The 20,270-nt window shown below is 46.9% G+C and overlaps 1 protein-coding gene across 3 annotated transcripts in view; it reads left to right on the top strand.

Annotated features, from left to right (window-relative positions):
- Positions 1-20,270, top strand: part of LOC135383929 (uncharacterized) — a 242,917-nt gene that overhangs the window by 155,759 nt on the left and 66,888 nt on the right. For all 3 annotated transcript variants that reach the window (XM_064613212.1, XM_064613214.1, XM_064613213.1), the window contains exon 2: positions 1,051-1,082. In XM_064613212.1, coding sequence (XP_064469282.1) covers positions 1,051-1,082 — 32 coding nt within the window. The remainder of the gene's footprint in view (positions 1-1,050; positions 1,083-20,270) is intronic.

The raw sequence follows: 20,270 nt of genomic DNA, 5'->3' as shown, positions 1-20,270 counted from the left end.
CCGCTGCCTTTGTCATACCGGACGAGTCAATACCATGTGGGTTACGCCTGTCGCATCACACTTCGTCGATCTCTTCGGACCTGTATGCCATCTTGCTATCTCTAAAGTCTGTCTTGAACTACCCTCATCGCTCCTGGGTGATATACACTAACTCAAAATCAGCCCTGCAATGTGTAGGAAGCCTGGGCATCCGCGGCTCTTTGGCCCCGCTGGTAGTGAGTATCCTGACGGCGCTCAAGGTTCTTGGGGAACAGGGACACCGGTTAACCCTACAGTGGGTCCCCGGCCACACTGGCATTCAGGGCAACGAGGAGGCAGATTTGGCGGCTCACAGTCTCACACTGAAATCTGCACAGCATATCAAAAGTGAAGGTTTATTCTGACCGCTTATTTGTTCGTTCCCTTCATGCTGGTACATTTTCAAATGGTCTGCATTCTATAACACAGGCTTCATTTTCTTTATTGAGCACCTGATACTTCCTTCCTTTCAAACTTGTATGTACAAGTTCGGTTCGCTTCTGTTTCACCGCAGCAACGAATACGATCTTATTTTATTCTTCATCTCGCTGGGTTCTTGTTATGGGTTCTTCGGAATATTGGAGTCTGTGCAATGTGAACTGCGTGCTGCTGGCGATTATTACGGATATTTACTTCCGCCCTCTCGTGCATTTTTTTTATAAAGACGCTCGCCGCCGGATCGCTCCCACGGCCACGCTTCTGTTGGTTCGTGCGTGGAAAATCGAGTTCTGGAACAATATGGGGAAGGGACACCCGGTTATTGAACGGATAATGGGTGGCGTAATGCAATTTATACCGTCAACTCTACAGTCATCGCTTATTTTCAAATCTGAGGTACGAATGTTCTGTCCAGCGTGCCTGCTAGATTGTGAAATGTGTACGCGTCTTATATATATATATATATATTTCTTTTTTTTTCCTTTTTTTTTTTAGTCTTTGGGTTCATACCAGTACACTGTTCACTAACCTGATCACTTGTTCCGTAGGTTTCCCCTTTTGCGTGTCTTACATAAGGTTCTCATCTCTTTTCAGACTACAATAGACAGGAGAACTATGCTGACATGGTAAGCCTATCACGAAGGTTTTATTATTACTATTGTTCTCGGGCTCATGAGTGTGAAAAGACAGCCCATGCGTTCGCCGAAAGAATGTCGCGTACAATAACCTGCAAAAATATATGGGTCAGGCATTACGAGTCCACGAATATGCAGGAGCTATATTACAGTCACAAATACTATACGCTGTGCTCAAGAGAATATTTCTGCAGCGAGTCACAGGATACTTCGATCATAGGAACAACGGAACAAAGTATGTGACGGGTTGGTTGGTTTTAATGAAGGTGAAAAGAAAAGAGAAACGGTTTGCCATGTGCTGAGATTTCGCCGCATGTTAAAGGACCCATAAAGAATCCCGTTTGGTGTAACGCACCAAAAAATTACACGTAGACTTGAAATCCAGGCTGGAGAGGGCGCATAGTGCAAGTCACGTGCAGAGAACATTGATAGTTTCAGTGCCAGGCGGCAGAGGCAGCAGTCAGACGGTTGGGGCATTATGGGGACGGCCGCCCACCTGAGTTCAGGCTGCAGAGGCCTCGGCCCCAGTTTCGTGCATGGTCTTGGGGCAGGGTGCCTCGTATTCCGTTTTAAAAAGTACATTTTACATGGTGTGTACGTTCACTCGAATAATATTTGTTGCTGCAGGTAACGTACTTTCTTGTTTTAGATAAGAGAAATCAGTTGCTTCGTATCAGTATGTCACTGAGCCGTCACTGCCCCTCTGGCTAGCAAATACGTACTCCAACCCTAAAGATGTTATACACGTTATTCACGTAGAGAAAGCCTAATTCACAGAAATGCTGATTGTGAAAGTTGTGGAACATATATGGAACTCTTCGGCACTAAGTGTGACATACGTTGCTGTATAACGTCACTTTCCTCTCTACAGAAAGCTGATGATACTGCATGCAGAAAACGACGAAGTATTGACGATGCCCGCCACCAGGCAGCAACTGCCTTAATTTCAGTGCTCTGTTTCAGTGCTCCCCAAACTCTGCGCCATCTATCAAAATTATAAAGAATTGCCCCCCCCCCCCATTTTTTTTATTATTGTAATTTTATTTGGCAGTTCCGTCAGAGTGAATCCGCTGGGCTAGAAACCGTTGCATAAAGAAATAAAAAAGCACATGCCAGCAGGAATGAGAGTTCCTAATGACTGGTGGCAATGGCACAGTTTGGCAAAAGGAGGGCGGAGTTTGGACACAGCAACTCTCAGTTCCGGTTCGATGTCGAGCTGCGACGTGTACTTTGTTTTCATCCAGCCAAGTTCGCACAAGTATACAGGGTGTCCCAGAAAACGTATCATTGAATTATAATAAAAAAACTGCACCACCTAGAGTCATGCGGTCAATGGCATTTGTTCTTACTGGGTTTTTGCCACCTCCTCATGTGAATGTCGTGTAACGTAAGTTTAATTATGCAAATTTTTGCGAGCTTAAGTCGGAGATTTGCCTAGTAAAGATCACTTTTTTACCCCACTAATGTGAAGAGCGTGTCTCATTCAGTGAAATTCATGATAATTCACAGTGATATTCACGAGCTATCCCATCGGAAAAAATAGCCGAATATCATGCTTTTCGGAGCACCGGACCATAGCGCGCGATGACTTTTTGAGCGCAATCGCTCTCAGTGCGACGAAAGGAGGTTCCGAAGCCAGCCCACAGAGTGATAGTAGAAAAAGTAAGTTCCTAAAATTGGGAGAGGGAAAGCATTACACCAGGGAAAGTAGTACGTGATAAGCCGTGCCTGTTTTATCTCTTTCGGCGATGTCGGGGAGGGCTGGGTTTCCAACCTCCTTTCGTCGGACTGACAAAGATTGCGCTGAAAAATTCATCGTGCGCTATTCTGTGCGACCTCCGTAGAGCATGAAGTTCGGCTGTTTTTTCCGATGGGATAGCTCCTGAACATCCCTGTCAATTATCATTAATTTCACTAAATTGCACACGCTCTTCACATTGGTGGGGTAAAAAAGTGACCTTTACTGGGCAAATTTCCGACTTAAGCTCGCAAAAATTTACATAATTAAACTTACGTTACACGACATTCACATGAGGAGGTGGCAAAAACCCAGTAAGAACAAATGCCATTGAACGCATGACTCTAGGTGATGTAGTTTTTTTTATTATAATTCAATTACACGTTTTCTGGGACACCCTGTATGTCGTGGCAAAGGTGGTGAAGACGTATGCTCGTGGCTTTAGTACCTCAAGAGCACGTGCTTTCCTCCCAACCCTGCCCAAAGTTCGGGAAGTGACTTCAGCGGAAACTGTTGCTGTCCCCCGCTGAACCTATCGCGAAGTTTGGGAAGCACTGGCGTAAATGTTATTGCATCAGACGCAGAGGCTTCTCTTTCAACATGGAAAGGTCCTGCGGAAATATGCCCGAATATGCGCGAAATATGCGCCGAAATAGACGGCAGCGTGAGAAGTTGGAATCCTCACCGAAAGTTCATATTCAAATCATAGCTGTTCGAATGATAGAGTGAATGAAAGAGTGCATAAAAGTAGAATGAAAAGAGTAGTATGAAAGGGTACGTTGCGGAGCCATTGCAGTTCGTGGACCACTAGGTTGAATTACGCTCCATTTTAGTCCACTGTCACTGAAATTTAGTCCCCAACACTGCAAGCAGTTCTTAAGCTTCGCATAAATTTTCAGGAAAAGACTGATAGCTGTGGTAAAGCATCTAGTCCTCAAAAGCGTTTAAGTTACTCGTTTTCCTCTCAGAGCGCAACGACAAGTTTCACATCGTTTCACTCTTGTTGACCTACCCAAACCCACATGCAGTGATACATATGTCTACATGTAACGATCTTTCGGGGTTTTTTTCTTTTCCTTTGTGTATGAGGGGGGGGGGGGACGTGCGGTTTCCATCTGAGTTGGCTCACTATAGTGTGTTTCGTGGAGGGTTAAGCGCAACATATCCTAGGTGAGTCACCCCAAATCATAGTCACGATTTCTCTGTTGTTGTTGTAGTTATCCTAGGTGAATTAGATGATGATGGTGAATTAGAAATACTTCACAGACTCGGGGTGGGGGGATATGTTTATTGAACAAAAGAAAAGGAGGAAAGGTTAGTCAGGCGTAGGCCGACTTGCTATTCCTTTAAAAAAAAAGAAGGAAGCAAAAGCAAAACAAAAACCACACACACACACAAGGGGTCTTAGAAGCTGGCCGAGAGGCCGGAGGCATCAAGAAAGCTCAAGAGCGCAGTCGAAACCGACCCCTGGTTGTGCGGGACTGGGCCGAGCAGAGTGGCCATACATGATGATGATGATGATGATGATGAGATGGAACGAGCCCAAATTCGTCAGCGCATTCCAGATACAAGGTTAGACCGAACCACAAATGAAGTATCGCTCACTTTATTAGAGACGCGTCAGCGGTACGTCCACCGCCTGAGGCAGTCGGCCGGCTGCGGTTGACGTAAGCGCCTACCTTTTATGCTTCCTTCCGGTCTTACGCACTTCCGCTTCTGCTGGCAATTACCGCTGCTCCAGGCGACTCGCTCTTCCGAACGAATGCTAGCGGAAGCATTCAACAACCTTCCGCGTCCTCCGGCTCCCGTGCCGCAGCCCCCAAAAAATACGACAGTAATCAGATGCAGATGGTCTAGTCATTCGTGCGCAAAACAAAAGATGACTGTGCGGCAACAAGATCAAGAGCAAGCGATCAGGCGCGAAAACAGGGAAGGAAAATTGCATAGAGTTCCAGGACGCACGGTATGTGACAGCAGACATTGAATTATGCCGCTGAGACTAGATATTTAGAAGCTGCATTTGGAGGCACCTTATAATCTAGTAACACATCGATGGAGAGTCAGGGAAGTACGAAAAGAAAGCACGGTTTCTCGGGTTCTTGAATTCGTGTAACAAGCTGAATTTCGGAAGGTTAGAAATGGAATTCATTAAATTGATCGTGAAATCCTGCAATATATTTAGCACCGCTAAACATTCTTCGAACGTTTCTTCTTGGTGGTTACTAGTTATGTTATAACTTTGTATATTGTTGTGCTTGTATAGTATAGGAAGTTTCTATCGAAGAGTACTGTCAGTTTATCTATTTTGCATCCTTTGGTACTCCTGACAGCAGACAGACTGTTGTTCGATAGCTCTGCACCTCAACCAGTGTTGTACGCAACACCGTTACAAGTAACGCTGCTATATAGTAATCGATAAATTTTTCGGTATCGGAGTGCAGATCGCGATACTTTTTTAAATCTGTATCGGAAAAGTATTTCCGTTACAAATTTATGGTAACGCGATCTCCGTATCGTTACCGATACCGATACTTTTGCAGTGCCCCACCCTTTCTTCACCGACCATATTTCTTACTCATATTCATTGCCACTGGTCCGTCTAGCGCTCGACAACAAACCTGTGGACACGCGTACGTGCTCTGTACGGGAATTATACCAAACACATGATCACTTTTTTTCTTCGAATCTGGGGGAAATAACTACGATGATGGTGATGTGATAAAGAAAAAAATGGGGAGAAATAACCACTGCTCACATATACTGTGGTATTGTTAACTTCTGATAGGTTTCCTTGGTCATTGGACTCCACGGCATATGTGGGCCTGACACTAACGTAATTGTCATATTGGCCTCTGTCAGCTCCCGGAGTAACCACGGCCTGGTAGAATGCCAGAAGAAGATTTTGAGAACCAGCTATTGATAACGTCAAGTGTCCGAGCAACATATGTTGTCTTTTTACTGCGAAACTGCCTTCTCACAATTTGCTATTATACAAATGGGGTGTTCACGTAAGCGAGATTTCTATGTTGCATCATCTTCGTACGTCCAACGATAGCGGTGCTCCGTCACTTAAAAAGAACTATCGATATCGGTATTTCGATACTTTTTACTCAGATAACGAGTATCAGTGACGGGTACAACACTGACCTCAACAGATGGAACGATACAGCGGAGATGGACGGCGTATTGATAATTCTATGACTGATCTGTATTGATATGCTATCGATACGCCATATTTCGCCGGATATCTACGTTGTACATTGTACAATTGCATTGTATATGCGAACGTTGTACATTGTACAACTACATTGTACATGTATGAGGACAATACACTGAAGTAAAATCATCTACATGTTTGCGTATGGGTATGCATAGGAAACAAACGCATTTTACTGGGAGTATATTCTTTAATCTTGATCACTCTTCCGAAAGAAAAGCCTTCACTCCCTCAACTAACTGTCATCTTAAACTTTTGCGTGGATAATGCCAGCGAAGTGGAGGAGGAACTACCTGTGTATTTCGTAAGTGAATGACACCCATCAGGGTTTCGCGAGTGACGTGCAATACAGTGTGTCGTATGCTTGGGGTGTCTCGCGGCGTAAAAACATGAATTATCAACGCTCCAACTCACACACACGAAGAAAAAAAAAAAGAAGTAGAAAGAGGAAACACAAATGGACAAGATTCTCGGATATGGAGATGCATCCACTGATGATTTGGCTCACGATAGTAACACACGTAAATGCCAACAACGAAACTGGATGGGCTTTAATTCGGTGGATAATTTTTTTGGTCCTCTATGGAAATGTAGCTGAGCTAGATTGTTCGTGACAGAGCATCTTACATACACTCCTATATTGTGTTCAGGGCGTTCAGAGAAGAAGCGCATGACAAAGCTGAGGGATATAAATAACCGATCACGGTTGGGACGGCGTGTAAGGGATGATATGTCGTCACGCTAATGTACGAGAAGAAGAAAACGAAACCAGAGATGGAGCATCGCAATAGGATGACAGTCAGCGCACCGACAGAACAACCGAAGCGACACATTTCCGGGAGTACGCTTCCGTGTGCAACAGCGCCAAGCAGCGTCCTCCCTCGAAGAGCAATAATAATTGTCAGGCTTCTAACGACACCATCGACAGACGGTCTGCACTACGTCTCTCCTTCAGCAACGAAACGAGGCTTTGAGGAACAGCTGGAATGTCGTTATTTTCGGTAAAAAGCAGGAAGCTTGTGTATTCGCCAATCTTGTTAAATAGTTATTTCAATGGTGTCGCGTACCTTCTCAATGGAAAGAAATGGTGGTGCGCACCTTTGGAGAGGTCCAAGTGGATTTTGGCGTAGTTGAATTCCCTGACGTTATTTGTGTCAATGAGTTGATGAGCTGAGTCAACGGCGTAGCCAGAAAAATATTTCCGGAGGTGTTCTGTGGGGACTTTAAAATTGGAGAGGAGGATTTTCCCTCGTTACCCCCTTTCTGGTTACGCCAGTGTGTTGAGTTGACTGTTCTGAAGCAGCTGAAGAACCTCTCGCAGACCAAGTTGCTTGGCGTTCGAACATGTTTGAGAGCGTTCGGACAGAATTGGTGGTACAGCCGTTAGACATTGAAGCCGTGTTCTTCAGATTTTCTGGTTCTCCATGCTATCCGACTCGCAACTGCTAACGCAAAACGTTACGTGAAATTTTTTAAGTGTCAGCCAAAAAAAAGGAAAAAACGATCGGAAAGACGTAACTTTTGCGTCAACATTTCCATCTCTACATGGACAGCTGCCACTGTAGTAATGAGCTTAGTTGGCGGACGAACCTGTGCCTCGCGGGATCTCAGTATGTCACATTTTTCAAATTAAGAGCTGCGTATGGGTCAGTACCTTAGCCACGTCAGTTACAAAAATAGAATTGCTCTCGCAAACGCGAAGAGCGGCACTCTATCAAATCATTAAAAGAGAACTTCACACGGACTGCCTCTGAATTCCTCTGAATTAGGAATTAGTCTGCACCAGTGAGAGTTTTTCTCCCTCTCCGCTTTCTTTGTTGATTGTTCTTTTCCTACTTTTTCTTTCAGGCTCACCTTGCGTTTGACTGGGCTTCCTTATGTTATTTTCCATTTTCCACCTTTCGAATAACCATATCCCCCACACACACGCGCACGCACGCATCTACCACCCCGTGCCTGTACCGCGGCCTTGCAACAGGTTACGTTTGCGGTTGGGTACTATGCAGCCTTGCGTGCTCACAGTTGTGGTGAGATGGGTGAGCTCTCGAACTACGTTGCTCACTTTTTTCTTCTCATCGGGTAACTGGGCTGTAGCACAGCAACAGACGTTATCCCGGATCTAGCCTACGTAAAGTCTGCTTGAGAGCCTTCGTCGAAGCTGAACGCACACAAGTAAACACATCACGCGTGAAAGACGTTGTGGAATAAAGCCAAGGAGCCACAGAGGTGACAGAAGAGATGTCCGTTTAATGCAATAAACTGAAGTGGAATGAAAACCCGAACTCAAGCGCGACCACGAAGATGATGCGTAGTGACGTCATTGTGTCATCTTCCTCAACACACTCCCCCGCAAAACAATTCCGAAGCTCACGCAGTGTCGCCTTCCAGCCTGTAAAGCAGCTGAATTGGTCGAGTTAACATCCTCCCATCCGCCAACCTTACACGGCATGACCGTACTCTGCCATCTGCGCTGACGAATACTTGTTAGACTCGACCCAGAGGCCATGCTACTCGGGATACATTTTCCTTAGCGAGGAGTACGATATGTCCAACCTTGATGCAAGTCGAAGGGCATGGCGGACAGACATTCGCCGATCGCAAGCACAAAATGTATTCCCTGGTCCATTTCGCCCAAAGAACAGCGGTTAGGTTTTCTTGGTATAGGCCCAGCGTCTTCGCAGATTACCCGACGTCGAGTTGTCCGCATCCAACGGGCGGGGTGCTGGAAGGGCTGTGAGCCTTTTCCCCACCAAGAAGGGAGCAGGTGAAAGCGCTTCGGAGTCGCTTGGATCTTCAGAGATGTAGGTGAGGGGTCTCGAATTGATGACAGCTTCCACCTGAGTGACAACCGTAGTTAAATCCTCGAACCTGAACCTCAGCGTGCTCTTTCCCAAAACCTTGCGGAGCGAGGTCTTGACGCTGCGGATCAACCTTTCCCAAAACCCTCCCCACCAGGCAGCACGCTCCGCAATGAACCACCAAGTGACTCGGTTCGATGTACGGAGCCCGGTAACTTGAGAGTCCTGGGACAGCCGTGGCCAGGGTGAGGTCTCGGCGGACACGTTTAAATGTGAGGAAGTTGTCAGAATAGATCTTCAGCGGAATGCCACGTCTCGCGATGAATCTTTTGAACGCTTGCATGAAATCCTTGGTCGACATTGACTTCGTGAGCTCAAGGTGAATGGCCCTCGTGACGGCGCGTGTAAAAATGAGTATGTAGGACTTCGTGAGTGCTCCACCAGTGGATGACTTGTAATAAAGTGGTCCTGCATAATCCGTGCCAATTACCTCAAATGGAGGTGAGGGAGATACCCGATCGCGCGGCAAAGGGGCCATTGGCTCAGTACAGACGCGAGCCTTGGCGCGTTTACAAACAAGACACTGACGGAGAACTCTTTTGACGACCTGTCGACCTCTAATGACCCAATATTCTCCTCGGCTCGGCTCGAGTTCGGCTAGAGTCTCTTGAACCCCTGTGTGGAGAAGCCTTGTATGCATGCTCATCACTAGCAAAGCGGTGACTGGGTGATCCGTAGGGATGATTATGGGGTGCTTAAGTGAATCTGCGTATCCTCCATACCGCAGGCGGCCCTTCATGCGCAGTATACCATGCTCGTCATGGAAGACGGACGTATTCTGAAGAGACTTATGCTCGGTAGGTTGATGGCCGAAAGACTGCTGCTGTGCCACCACTATCCAGTATCTCCTTCCAGCTTCTACTTCTGTGGTAGCTCTCGTTCTTTTGGTTTGCTGATTACGAGAGTTGTCTAAGAACCTCTGCACGCACACTGTAAATTTCAGAACACCTTTCTTGGTGTGTTTGATGTGTAATAAGGGTGTAACATTGCATATACTCCCCTATTACACCTTCTATGGAAAAAACAGTCACCAGAAGTGGTGTTAATGGGGTGTTAGTGTTTCGAAACACCCTCTTTCCAACGTGTTATCACATTTTGGTGTAAATATGGTGTAAATGAACAACATATATACTAATGAGACACTTATTTGGGGGACATCCACAGTGGGTGAAACATGTGTTCCAGTTTGACATTTTCTCAAGAAAAGGCAATGAATGGATATGTGGCGAATAACGAATTACCTTCTTGTGCTGTCAGTACCTAATATTTACGACATGACTTCATCATTAACTAATACCATAAAGTAAAAAATACTTGTCCTGCCCAATGTTTTTGTGGACATTATGTCAGATGTCAGCCCAATACAGTGTGGCAAGCAAGTGCAGCGCATATTCAGCAAAAAAGAATTAGGATAAAGGATTGGCAGAGCAAAAAGTTGTGTATTCAGAGAACAGAGGAAGAGAGCATTTGCATAACGAATACAAGGGTACATATTGCACTAACAAACAGGAAACAATGAAGAACTGTACGTTCAAGTGAACAAAATTTGCACTAATATCGGTATTTATTTAGTTTATTTTTATTATATTTTACGATATTTTGTTTTATTTTATTTATTTACATGTATTCATCTGTATCATCCGTATCATTTATGTATCTGTATCAGTTTGACTTACAGTAGTTGCTGGAATTAGATTGCTGGGATTCCAAACCCCGGCCATGGCATCTTCAGACATTCCTCAGACACGTTCGCGGAATTCATTTCGCCGTGTCTCATATACGACACATGGTGCACTCCATTTACACCATTTCCAGAAGGGTGTACAGATTCCACTGGGCGTAGGATTACACCAAAAAGGGAGTCAGTTATGATACCGTTGAAATACACCAATTTGGGTGTAAGGAATACACCTTTTCTGAGGGGTGTAACTTTTCCAAAGGGTGTTGATATACACCGAAAAGGGGGTCAGTTATGATACCGCTGAATTACACCAAAAAGGGTGTTTTGAAATTTAGTGTGCACGCCGTGACTCGCAGCAGCCTAGAAAATGGACTGTAGTTGAGTACCTCCAAAGGGGGGCTCTTCACGGCAGTGTGACCGAGGCTAACAAGTACAGGTCTTGCTTCGTGGTGTACCTCAGGCGAAACTTCGGATGGCTTGTGCCAATCGGGAGGCCACGCATTCCTGTCACACAACCACTCCGGTCCGTTCCACCAGCAAGGATTATCCACGATGTGAAGACAAGACGTTCCCCTTGTAAGAAGATCAGCGGGATTGTCCCGTCCCGGACCGTGTCTCCATTGATCAGGAGACGCAACTGACTGAATCTCTGAGACTCTATGCGACACAAACGGGGCTTCCATGCAGTGGGTGCCCCATAAATCCAGTGCAGAGTAATCTCTGAGTCTGTCCAAAAGAGTGTTCTTGCCTCACGAAGCGATACGGCGTTCGTCACGAAGCTGAAAGGACGCGTGGCTAAGACTGCGCCCATCAATTCGAGCCGTGGCAATGAAGTTGTCTTTGTCGGGGCTACTCCAGTCTTCGCGAGCACAAGTGTTGCTTCCGCATGCCCGGTGCTGTTGCACAATACGAGGTAGATGACCGCGCCATACGCTTGCGTGCTGGCGTCGCAAAAGAAATGCAATGTCTTTGCCGCCGTAGAGAAAGCCAGCGTAGCAATGAATCTCCGCGGAATCCTGATACGAGAAAGTGCATGCGCTTCATTGCACCACTTGTACCAAACATGCAGCAACTCGTCCGGGAGCTTTTCATCCCATGACAGCTTGGCGAACCACAGACGCTGAAGCAGTATCTTAGCGGTGATGACATAGGGAGCGAGGTACCCTAAGGGGTCGTATACACGAGATACCGCTTGCAGAACGTAACGCTTGGTATCAGAACGTTTCTCGGGGAACTCGAAAAATGACTTCAACGAGTACAGTACCTCGTCGGAATCAGTGTCCCAGGAAAGACCGAGGACTTTCTTCATGATTGCGCTCTTCCCAGGCGGGACACGATCAGCTTCAAACCTGACTTGCAGAGTAGAATCATTGGTTGACCACTTAACTAATTTCATGCCGCCTTCTTGCAAAATGGCTTTAGCTTCACAGTAGAGAGATGCAGCGTGTTCAACAGTATCCGCCCCGACAACAAGTTCATCGACGTAGAATTTACTGAGCAACGGGGCCGTTTCAGGGTGAATGCAAGTGCTGTCTGAGTGTTGCCACCAAGAGGAATGGGCTAGACCTTACGCCGAAGGGAACACGAGTCATTCGCTAGGTCTCTAATGGAGGTAAAGGCTCTTTCACGTGGGGAGTTGAGGCCTACCAGAAAAAATCTTAGAGTCACGGTCGTGCTTATCCAATACAATTTGTAGAAACGCCTTCTCCACGTCCGCTATAAGGGCTACCGGGTAAGTACGGAAGCGCAAGAGTAGCTCCGGCACATCCGGGCTCAAATTAGGTCCAGAACGGAGAGCTTCATTAAGCGAAACGCAACCAGATGCCTTCGATGAAGCATCGAAGACGATGCGGACTTTGGTGGTTTCCCGGTCTCTTCTAATTACCGCGTGATGTGGCATGTAGTAGACCGGTCCCAAATTGACAGGGTCTGTAACGCGCTCTGCATGACCATTATTCAAATACTCCCGTATAGTCTGATCGTACTCCTGTTGCAGTGACTGTTGCGTCCCGCAACAACTTCTTTGTGATGGCCTGGAGGCGCTGCACTGCTAGGGCCTTGTTGTCACCCAGCGAATGCAGTTTCTCTTCATCCCATGCAGATGTACTACGTACCGACCATCTTCGGACGCTGCCGAGGAACGAAATCGCTGGAGCACGGTGAAGTCATCTGGGATAGACTCTTCGCGGTGGACAATGCCCATAGGCTCTAGTTCCCAGAAAGCGCGCATCTGGGAGTCAATATCGCCGACAGTGTCTCCAGATTGTACCCCAATCTGCATTACTCCAATAGAACAGTCTTGCTTGGAGGCGTTCGCAGACAGGCCTTGTAGCGTCCACCCGAAAAACGTTTCAACAGCTACCAGCTGTTCTGATAACCGAACGGAAGCGCCGGTGACGATCTTCCAGCAAAAATCACTGCCGATTAGCAGCGAAACGTCACAGCTGGCTTTCGTGGGCTCGTCAGCAATGTCAAGACCCATGGCTTTCAGCTGCCTTGACAGATCTTCATTAAGGGCTGGTAGCTTGTTCGAACATATTTGCTCGTATCCAAGTGCCTCGATCGTAACTGCAGGGCCCCGGTCAGGAGAAGCGAATTTGCTACACAGTACTACTTGTACGCAACGGTATGTAGTACGGGAGGGAGCGACATTTCCAAGGGTGCGAATATGCAAGTCCTCAGTACGCAACGCAGTGCATCCAATCTTGGCCGAGATATTCATGCGGATAAAACTGCGCTCCGCTCACTGCCGCCATCGAGCAGAACTCGCACCAGGCGTCGTTGGCTATTCTCGTCCTGTACCCATACCTTTGCTGTTTGCAAAATAATTTCCCGTTCAGGCTGCACTTTGGGAGCATGTGGGGCAAAGGACATGGTCATGACGATGTCCTGAACCACTGCAGCGCTCGACGACGGAGCAGGAGATGTCGTGACGATGTCTGGAGTAACAGCGACGAAGCGGAAAGTCCATCCAGACACAACTGTGTGAGGTGCCATCTATTGCAATTTTGGCAACGAAGTCGGTAGCAGACGCGACAATCCTTCGACAAATGTGACCGCTTGCCACACAGAAAGCAACGTCCTTCCCGACGCAATAGGCTCCTCTTGTCCGCTGCGCTCAGTGGGGCTGTCCAAGCTTCTAGCGAATGCTCCTTAGACTTGCAGAGTACACACACCGCTTCCGTCGCGCTGGCTTCTAAAGAAGAAGCAGAAGGGTAAAGGGGTGTCTTGCGGCGATCAGCAGTATCCTCCTTAGATGAAGCTGTCGGCCTGCGGACCCGTTCTCGAAACTCGATTTCCCTTTCAAGGAAATCCAAAAGTGATGACAGATCATTGGCTGTCGATGTGGCTGCCGAGGCGGTTGCAGAGTCGGTTCTGTTCACACGATAGTATTACAACTCAAGTGGTGGGGGTATCTTCCGAAGAATTATCCGGAAAATGGTAATCGAATATTGGCTTCGTGATACACCCAGATTCCGAATTCGAACCGTAACAGCCTCATGGAACTTCCTCAAACTTCTGACATCATCAATACACTTCACAGGAGGCAAGTCGAGCAAAGAATCTAAGTGGTCGCTCACCAAAAGCTCAGTCTTGCCAAACTGTGTCTTGAGGATATCGACGGCCGTAACGTAGTTCTCGTCCCTGAGTGATAGTCCCTCTATCGCTCGAGCAGCTGGTCCGGTGACGAGTAAGAGCAAATATTTGAACTTGTTGACGTTAGAAAGTCTGGGGTTCTCATGAATACTGACACGAAACTGATCCCAGAAACCTTGCCAGTGAGACAGCTCACCAGAAAAGGAGTCAATCCGCAACTTCGGCAATTTGACGCCGTCTGCAGGAGGGTCCACGCCTTGAGATGGAGCAGACGAAGGCTGTGGAGCGCCGCCGACCTGAGCGGATGCGAGTCTCGTCACACCGAGCGCGGTGTTGAGAGCTTCACGGACTTGAACCGAGATAGTTGAGAGTTTTAGTACATCGTACGCTATCACTTTGGGGTACGTAATCGATAGCGTTGATGGTTCTGCGCACGCCCATAAGAGAAAGAGAGCTTCGCGCAGCGCGCAGAACCACCAACGCTATCTGTTACGTACGCTATCGCCTTTGCGTACGATGTACTAAAACTCTCTAGTGATATTAGATTCCGAGTACTGATCGCGGGCCTCGCAATCTGCTTCCAAGGATGCTTCGTCGATAAGGGCCTGGATCTCTTGGTTGAGCTGTGTCAAGGTTGATGCTTTTGTTTCGAGAAACGTAAGCTTTGCAGTACGCTGAGCAGGATCGTGGGGCGATGTAGCTAAGAGAGTTTTCAGATCGTTGATCATACGCGTCACAGTCGCTCGGCTGGAAGCTCGCATCTTCTTCTGTCGTTCAACGTTATCCATGGCAACCTATGGCAGTCAGTAATCCTTGAACAAAATCACTTCCCGGGTTTCGGCACCAGATGTGGAATAAAGCCAAGGAGCCACAGAGGTGACAGAAGAGATGTCCGTTCAATGCAACAAACTGAAGTGGAATGAAACCCCGAGCTCAAGCGCGACCACGAGGATGATGCGTAGTGACGTCATTGTGTCATCTTCCTCAACAGACTTCCTCAATGTGTACAGTGTACTATATATAAAAGTTTACCCAACATGGCTTAAATATTGATTGTTTTCCCATAGGGATCTGGAGGTTTTTGTTTGAAGTTTTGCATCGCGATGTTGAATCGGTTTGAAATTTACCACAACGAAACGTACCAATATAATTGGAGTTGCACGTGAATACAGCAACTTTCCACCTGCATTGAGTAATGGGTGAGTAAGGCACACCCGCATAGGTAAACATTTATAAGTAGCTATACCCTGCATATTCCGTTATTTCATGGTGCACGCATATAGCCGTCACAACTTAGGCAAGGTCCTAATCAATGTGATTACAAGAGCGGTTGTCATGGTAAGATTGAGGCTGATATAGCTCGAGAAACTTTGCGCAACTTGGCTGTTTTCCCGAAGCGTATGGCACTAATTGCGGATCGATATTGCTTTACCTTTGCAGGTATCTCCTGTTCAATTTTCCTGCGTCTCTTTGAACTGTCTGTTTACATTAGTCTGCACCATAACGGCTTCGTTACAACACGATCTCCTTGAATTGGTATCTCTCGAATAAACCACTCGTCGGTGAACATACGTATTAAGGAGTTTGAAAACGGGGTACCCAACCGCTTTGAAACCCCATAGAAACGTGCAGTCGTCACTGCGTTGGGTTCTGGACATGCGCAGTCACGACCTCTTACTTTGGGCTCCCAAAGTGCTTGAGTGAGTATTGTAGAACTGTCGATTAGCTAGGAAATCTTTACAGCACCGCGTGAACACCAGCCGTGCTCATTTTGTATTTGCTTGGTCACATTCAGTCGATAGTTATTAAATCTAATGCACGGCCGCGTGGCCAGCGATGACTTTTGCCAATGGCCTAGTACGTCAGTTGGCAGTAGTATCGCGGTCCCTTTGAATGCTGTTTTTTTTTTTTACTTCATTCAACTGGAAAGGAGAGGCGAGAGTAGCGGATCACTTCCAGCAATAAAGTGACACCGTTGTAACAACAACAAATACACTGATGATGATGAATGGGGAAATTCGCCGCCTGGGTTGTGGCCCTCTACCCCAATGCCGACCGGTCTCCATGAAATGTAAAATGACAATGAGGAGAGACAATGACAAAGGGGAGACTGGAGAGACGGTAGCAAGGCCGCACATCAGGATTAAAGAATATAAAGGATACCGGTGTCTTGCAGAAATATCCAGGAAAATCTGCAGGGCACGACGGTGTTGCAGGATGTCGGTCCAGGGCCCAAGGACTGTCGTCGAAGTGAACGGAGCGTCAGTGATTGACTTCAGTCGGTTGCGCAACCTTTCTCGTTGAACCCTGAAGACGACACAGCCCACGATCACGTGCTGGATATCTGATAGCACGGCACACCTGGAGCATAACATGCTGTCAGAGCGACCAAGCCTGTATTTAAAGAGTGGGGTGAAGGCGACACCGAGATGAAACCTGTGTGTAATGGTCGAAAACTTCCGAGGCAGCCGATTGGGCAAGTTTAGGGATAAATCGGGATCCACTTCTCTCATGAGGGTCCTTGACGGGACATCTTGACACCATTGTAGATGGGAGAGGGGCTTTACCATATCGGAAAGGTAGCTTCTTCTATCCCATTTGGAGAGGATAATAGATATTGTTTATCGGGACCAAGGATGGGCAGTATTTAAATACATTGTAATTAAAACACTATTTAAAATATAAATACATGTATTTATATTTTGTATTTAGATACAGACTTGAAGAATGTATTCATAATTATATTTCAATACCAATTCTTAGGTATTTATTCTTGTAAATACTTTATAAATACTCCTAAATACAGTGTATACTGACTTGCATTTGACCTTTCGGGAAGAAGGGTGAGTTTGGGGCGCAGTTATGGCGTGCTTACGCTAGCATGCGCATGCGACAAACCATTTTAGAGGCAAGTTTCTCACTGTTGTTGCGGACAGCGGTCGCAACTACCCAATTACCGTATTGTACAAAGCATCCTAGTCAAATTTAATACAAGCATCTGTTCATCGGCACCTGTGGAGATGTTGAGTTGCAAACTGAGAGTTGCACTGCGCACGGGCGAGTGAGTGAGGATGAGTAAAGTGTTTATCTTATTTGTCAATCAACAGCAACAACAACAATAGAGTAATGAAGGGAAAGTGATGCATATGAGATGCGCAGCTGGTCGCAGGACCCTACACCACTTCGAAGAGGTTAATGTGAGAGGTTAAAGGGCTATGAGGTTAATATGTCAATCAACTTAGCATACAAGCATGAATTTTAGCATAAGCCTATATCCCGTCCGCTATAGACCTGTGTGTTAGGCATTTATTGTTGCGCTAATTCTTGGCGTGTTTATCGGCACTTGTATTTTTAGGCAATCTAACCTTTTTCCACGTTACCTTGACGTGAAAGAAATAAATGCCCAGGTTATGTTACTTACAAGAGCGTCGTACTAATTCTACGAGACGTCTTCCCAAATGAACAGATGAAGCCTGTATAAGATTGGTTCAAATACATGGTATTTCTGCACATTTGGGAAAGAAGGGAACCGCGCTGGTCAGTTTCAGTTGAGTTTAGTTGTGTGTGTTTTTGTTCTTTCTTTTTCTTTCCTTTCCTTTTTCTCTTCCTCCTCTTCTTTTCCGTTTCTTCTTTTCCTTTTTCTTTTACTTTCCTTTCCTTTTCTTCTTTTTTTGGAATAGCAAGATGACCTCTGTCTGGCTTACCTTTCCTTTCTTTTTTTCTTAATAAACATCCCCCCCCCCCCCCCCGCACCTCATCGGCATTTACACCTCTGTCGGACGGGCACACATACTGCCTTTAAGGCAACGGCATTAAGAAAAGGCCGTAGCTGAAATATGGCCTTAAACCCTGGGAGGCTGCCAGACGATATCCGTGAAGGCGTTTTGCCTGTGATATCCACACCGATAAACACATCTGCGAACGCTGAATGAAATGTAGTTAAATCACATTTGTTCTCACTGTGAGCACCGGGAAACAATGTTTGGTTTGCACTTAGCAAATTTGAAAAACAGAAAACGATATTTGTTTTGAAGCAATTTGGATGCTTTGTTGTGCTCGCACAGTTTTGGATGGAGACGACACTGAGTACAGTGGTTCGAGGGTATCACTACGAACTGACTAGATATAATGAGAAGCAAAGTGCAAATATTCAGCAGAAAAGCTCAAGCCGCTGAGGACGAAAAAAGTCCAGTACCGTTCATATGCACCAATGTCTCCGTCACCTTCCTGTCATCAAGAGGCCTCTCCACCCTGCCTTGATCACCTAAATCCTCATCTCCATCATCATCTCTCACTATCTACAAATGGCACTGGGGCAGCGCCCAGCCTGCTGGCCGGCATCAGCCCCATCTCATCGTCGTCTCTTTGCCTGTGTGTGTATGTATGTGGATGCCCCAGCATCTTTTCAAAATGGGTCAATCCAGCACTCCCCTCTGCGCTATATGGCTGTTGCGTGGTGGCTGGTATTCCCCACTGTATCCCGGCAACAACTTCTGCACCGTGACGTCCTCAATCGTCGTGTATCCCAGCTTGGCTACAGCACTCTGGCATTGGCTACCTTACTGGATCCCGTTCCTCAGACGACCCAGTGGGCCGTCACCACTGCGCTCTACCGCTTTCTCCATGCTTCGAACCATGCCAACGCCTTGTGATCGTGTGACCGTGTGTGTGATTCTTTTAGTTTTTCGTTTCTTCTTGTTTAGTTCATTCTTCTTTCTTTGTTTGTTTTTGGAATAGCAAGCCGACGTCTGTCTGGCTTTTCCTTACCTGTGTGGTACAATTCGCCAAGTTTTCTTGGGTTGTGAGGGACAATCCACAGATGCTCGGTCGAATGTGTTTTTTCCTGTAGACCGACGGGGTGAAAACAGTAGGGCGGGCCTCGGGTAGGGTGGGGTGAAAACAATAGGCCTCGAAAGCCTACTCACAGCCTTTCAGGGTGCGTTTAATGTCATATATCGAAAGGATGCTCAGATCTGAAGACTCCGACGGCCGAAATGACAGAGAAAAGTGTTGCCATTTTATAGGTTAGCATCTTTTAGCATCCTTCTAGATAGCTCAGAATTTGGGCCTAAATTATAAAGGAATGCTGTGACCAGGTCAACAGACCATGTTGATGTATGCCGGGGTCATTGGAACGAGTCGATGCAGGTGGTGGTGATGGTGATGGTGAAAGGGCTCGCCGTTGTCGGCCTCAGAGTGGTGGGCAACGTCACGACCGATGCCCTGGGGAATGTGCGTCCTGGGCCGACTTCTAAGGGAACTGTGCCGATATGTGTCTGAAACCGTCTGAGGAAAACCCAGGAAAAACCCCAGACAGCACAGCCGGCACCGGAATTCGCATTTACGTCGCATGTATATTGAACTAGGGGATATCATGAGCTGACCACACCGGTGCGATCATGGTAAATGTCGCTGAGGCCTCGGATAATTTCCAGAGACATCTCCCAACCAAACAAAAAGTTAGTAATGCGTATCATACTAGCTTGGTCCAGTCTTCTGTTAAAGCGCTTCACCTCCTATTGAGTAAGGGTCTGGTTTTCATTTGTATTATTGGGGAACCTGATAGTTTGTATAGTCCGGGAAGGAGGGGAGGAGGTAACATTGGGTAGACGAGCGGTCTACATGCCTAGACTGGCGGCACGTAGCTCGGGAGTAGTGAGAACTGGGAGGAACGGGATGTCCGTTAACTTGTGTGCTGGCAAGCAGCATGATCTTACAGCAGTCCTCGAGGGTCGACGACCTTGAAAAAGTTCACCACAGCTCTCTGGAAGAGCTTCCGACGGTGGAGGTTGCCACAAGGATAGACTATCTCCTCGAGCTAGGGGGGGGGATGAAAAAAAGGAAGGAAGGAAAGGTTAGTCACGCGTAGGCCGGCTTGCTATTCCTTCAAGAAAAAAAGGAAAGACAGAAAGAAAAGAAAACACAGGGGTTAAGCGAGCTAGGGGTCAGCTGTGCCGGTGTGCTGCACTGCTTGCTGAAGCCGACGGCTTTGGTCCGATGTGGCTGGGCAGTCTACTATATAACGTGTCCCTCCGTTTCAGTTTCTTCACAGTGAGGGCATCCAGGGCCCTGTGTACGGCCGGGCTTG

This window comes from Ornithodoros turicata, chromosome 2 (assembly GCF_037126465.1).
Source record: "Ornithodoros turicata isolate Travis chromosome 2, ASM3712646v1, whole genome shotgun sequence".
Lineage (NCBI taxonomy): Eukaryota > Metazoa > Arthropoda > Arachnida > Ixodida > Argasidae > Ornithodoros > Ornithodoros turicata.
Note: the sequence above shows the minus strand (reverse complement) of the source record. Positions and strands in the feature narration are given on the sequence as shown.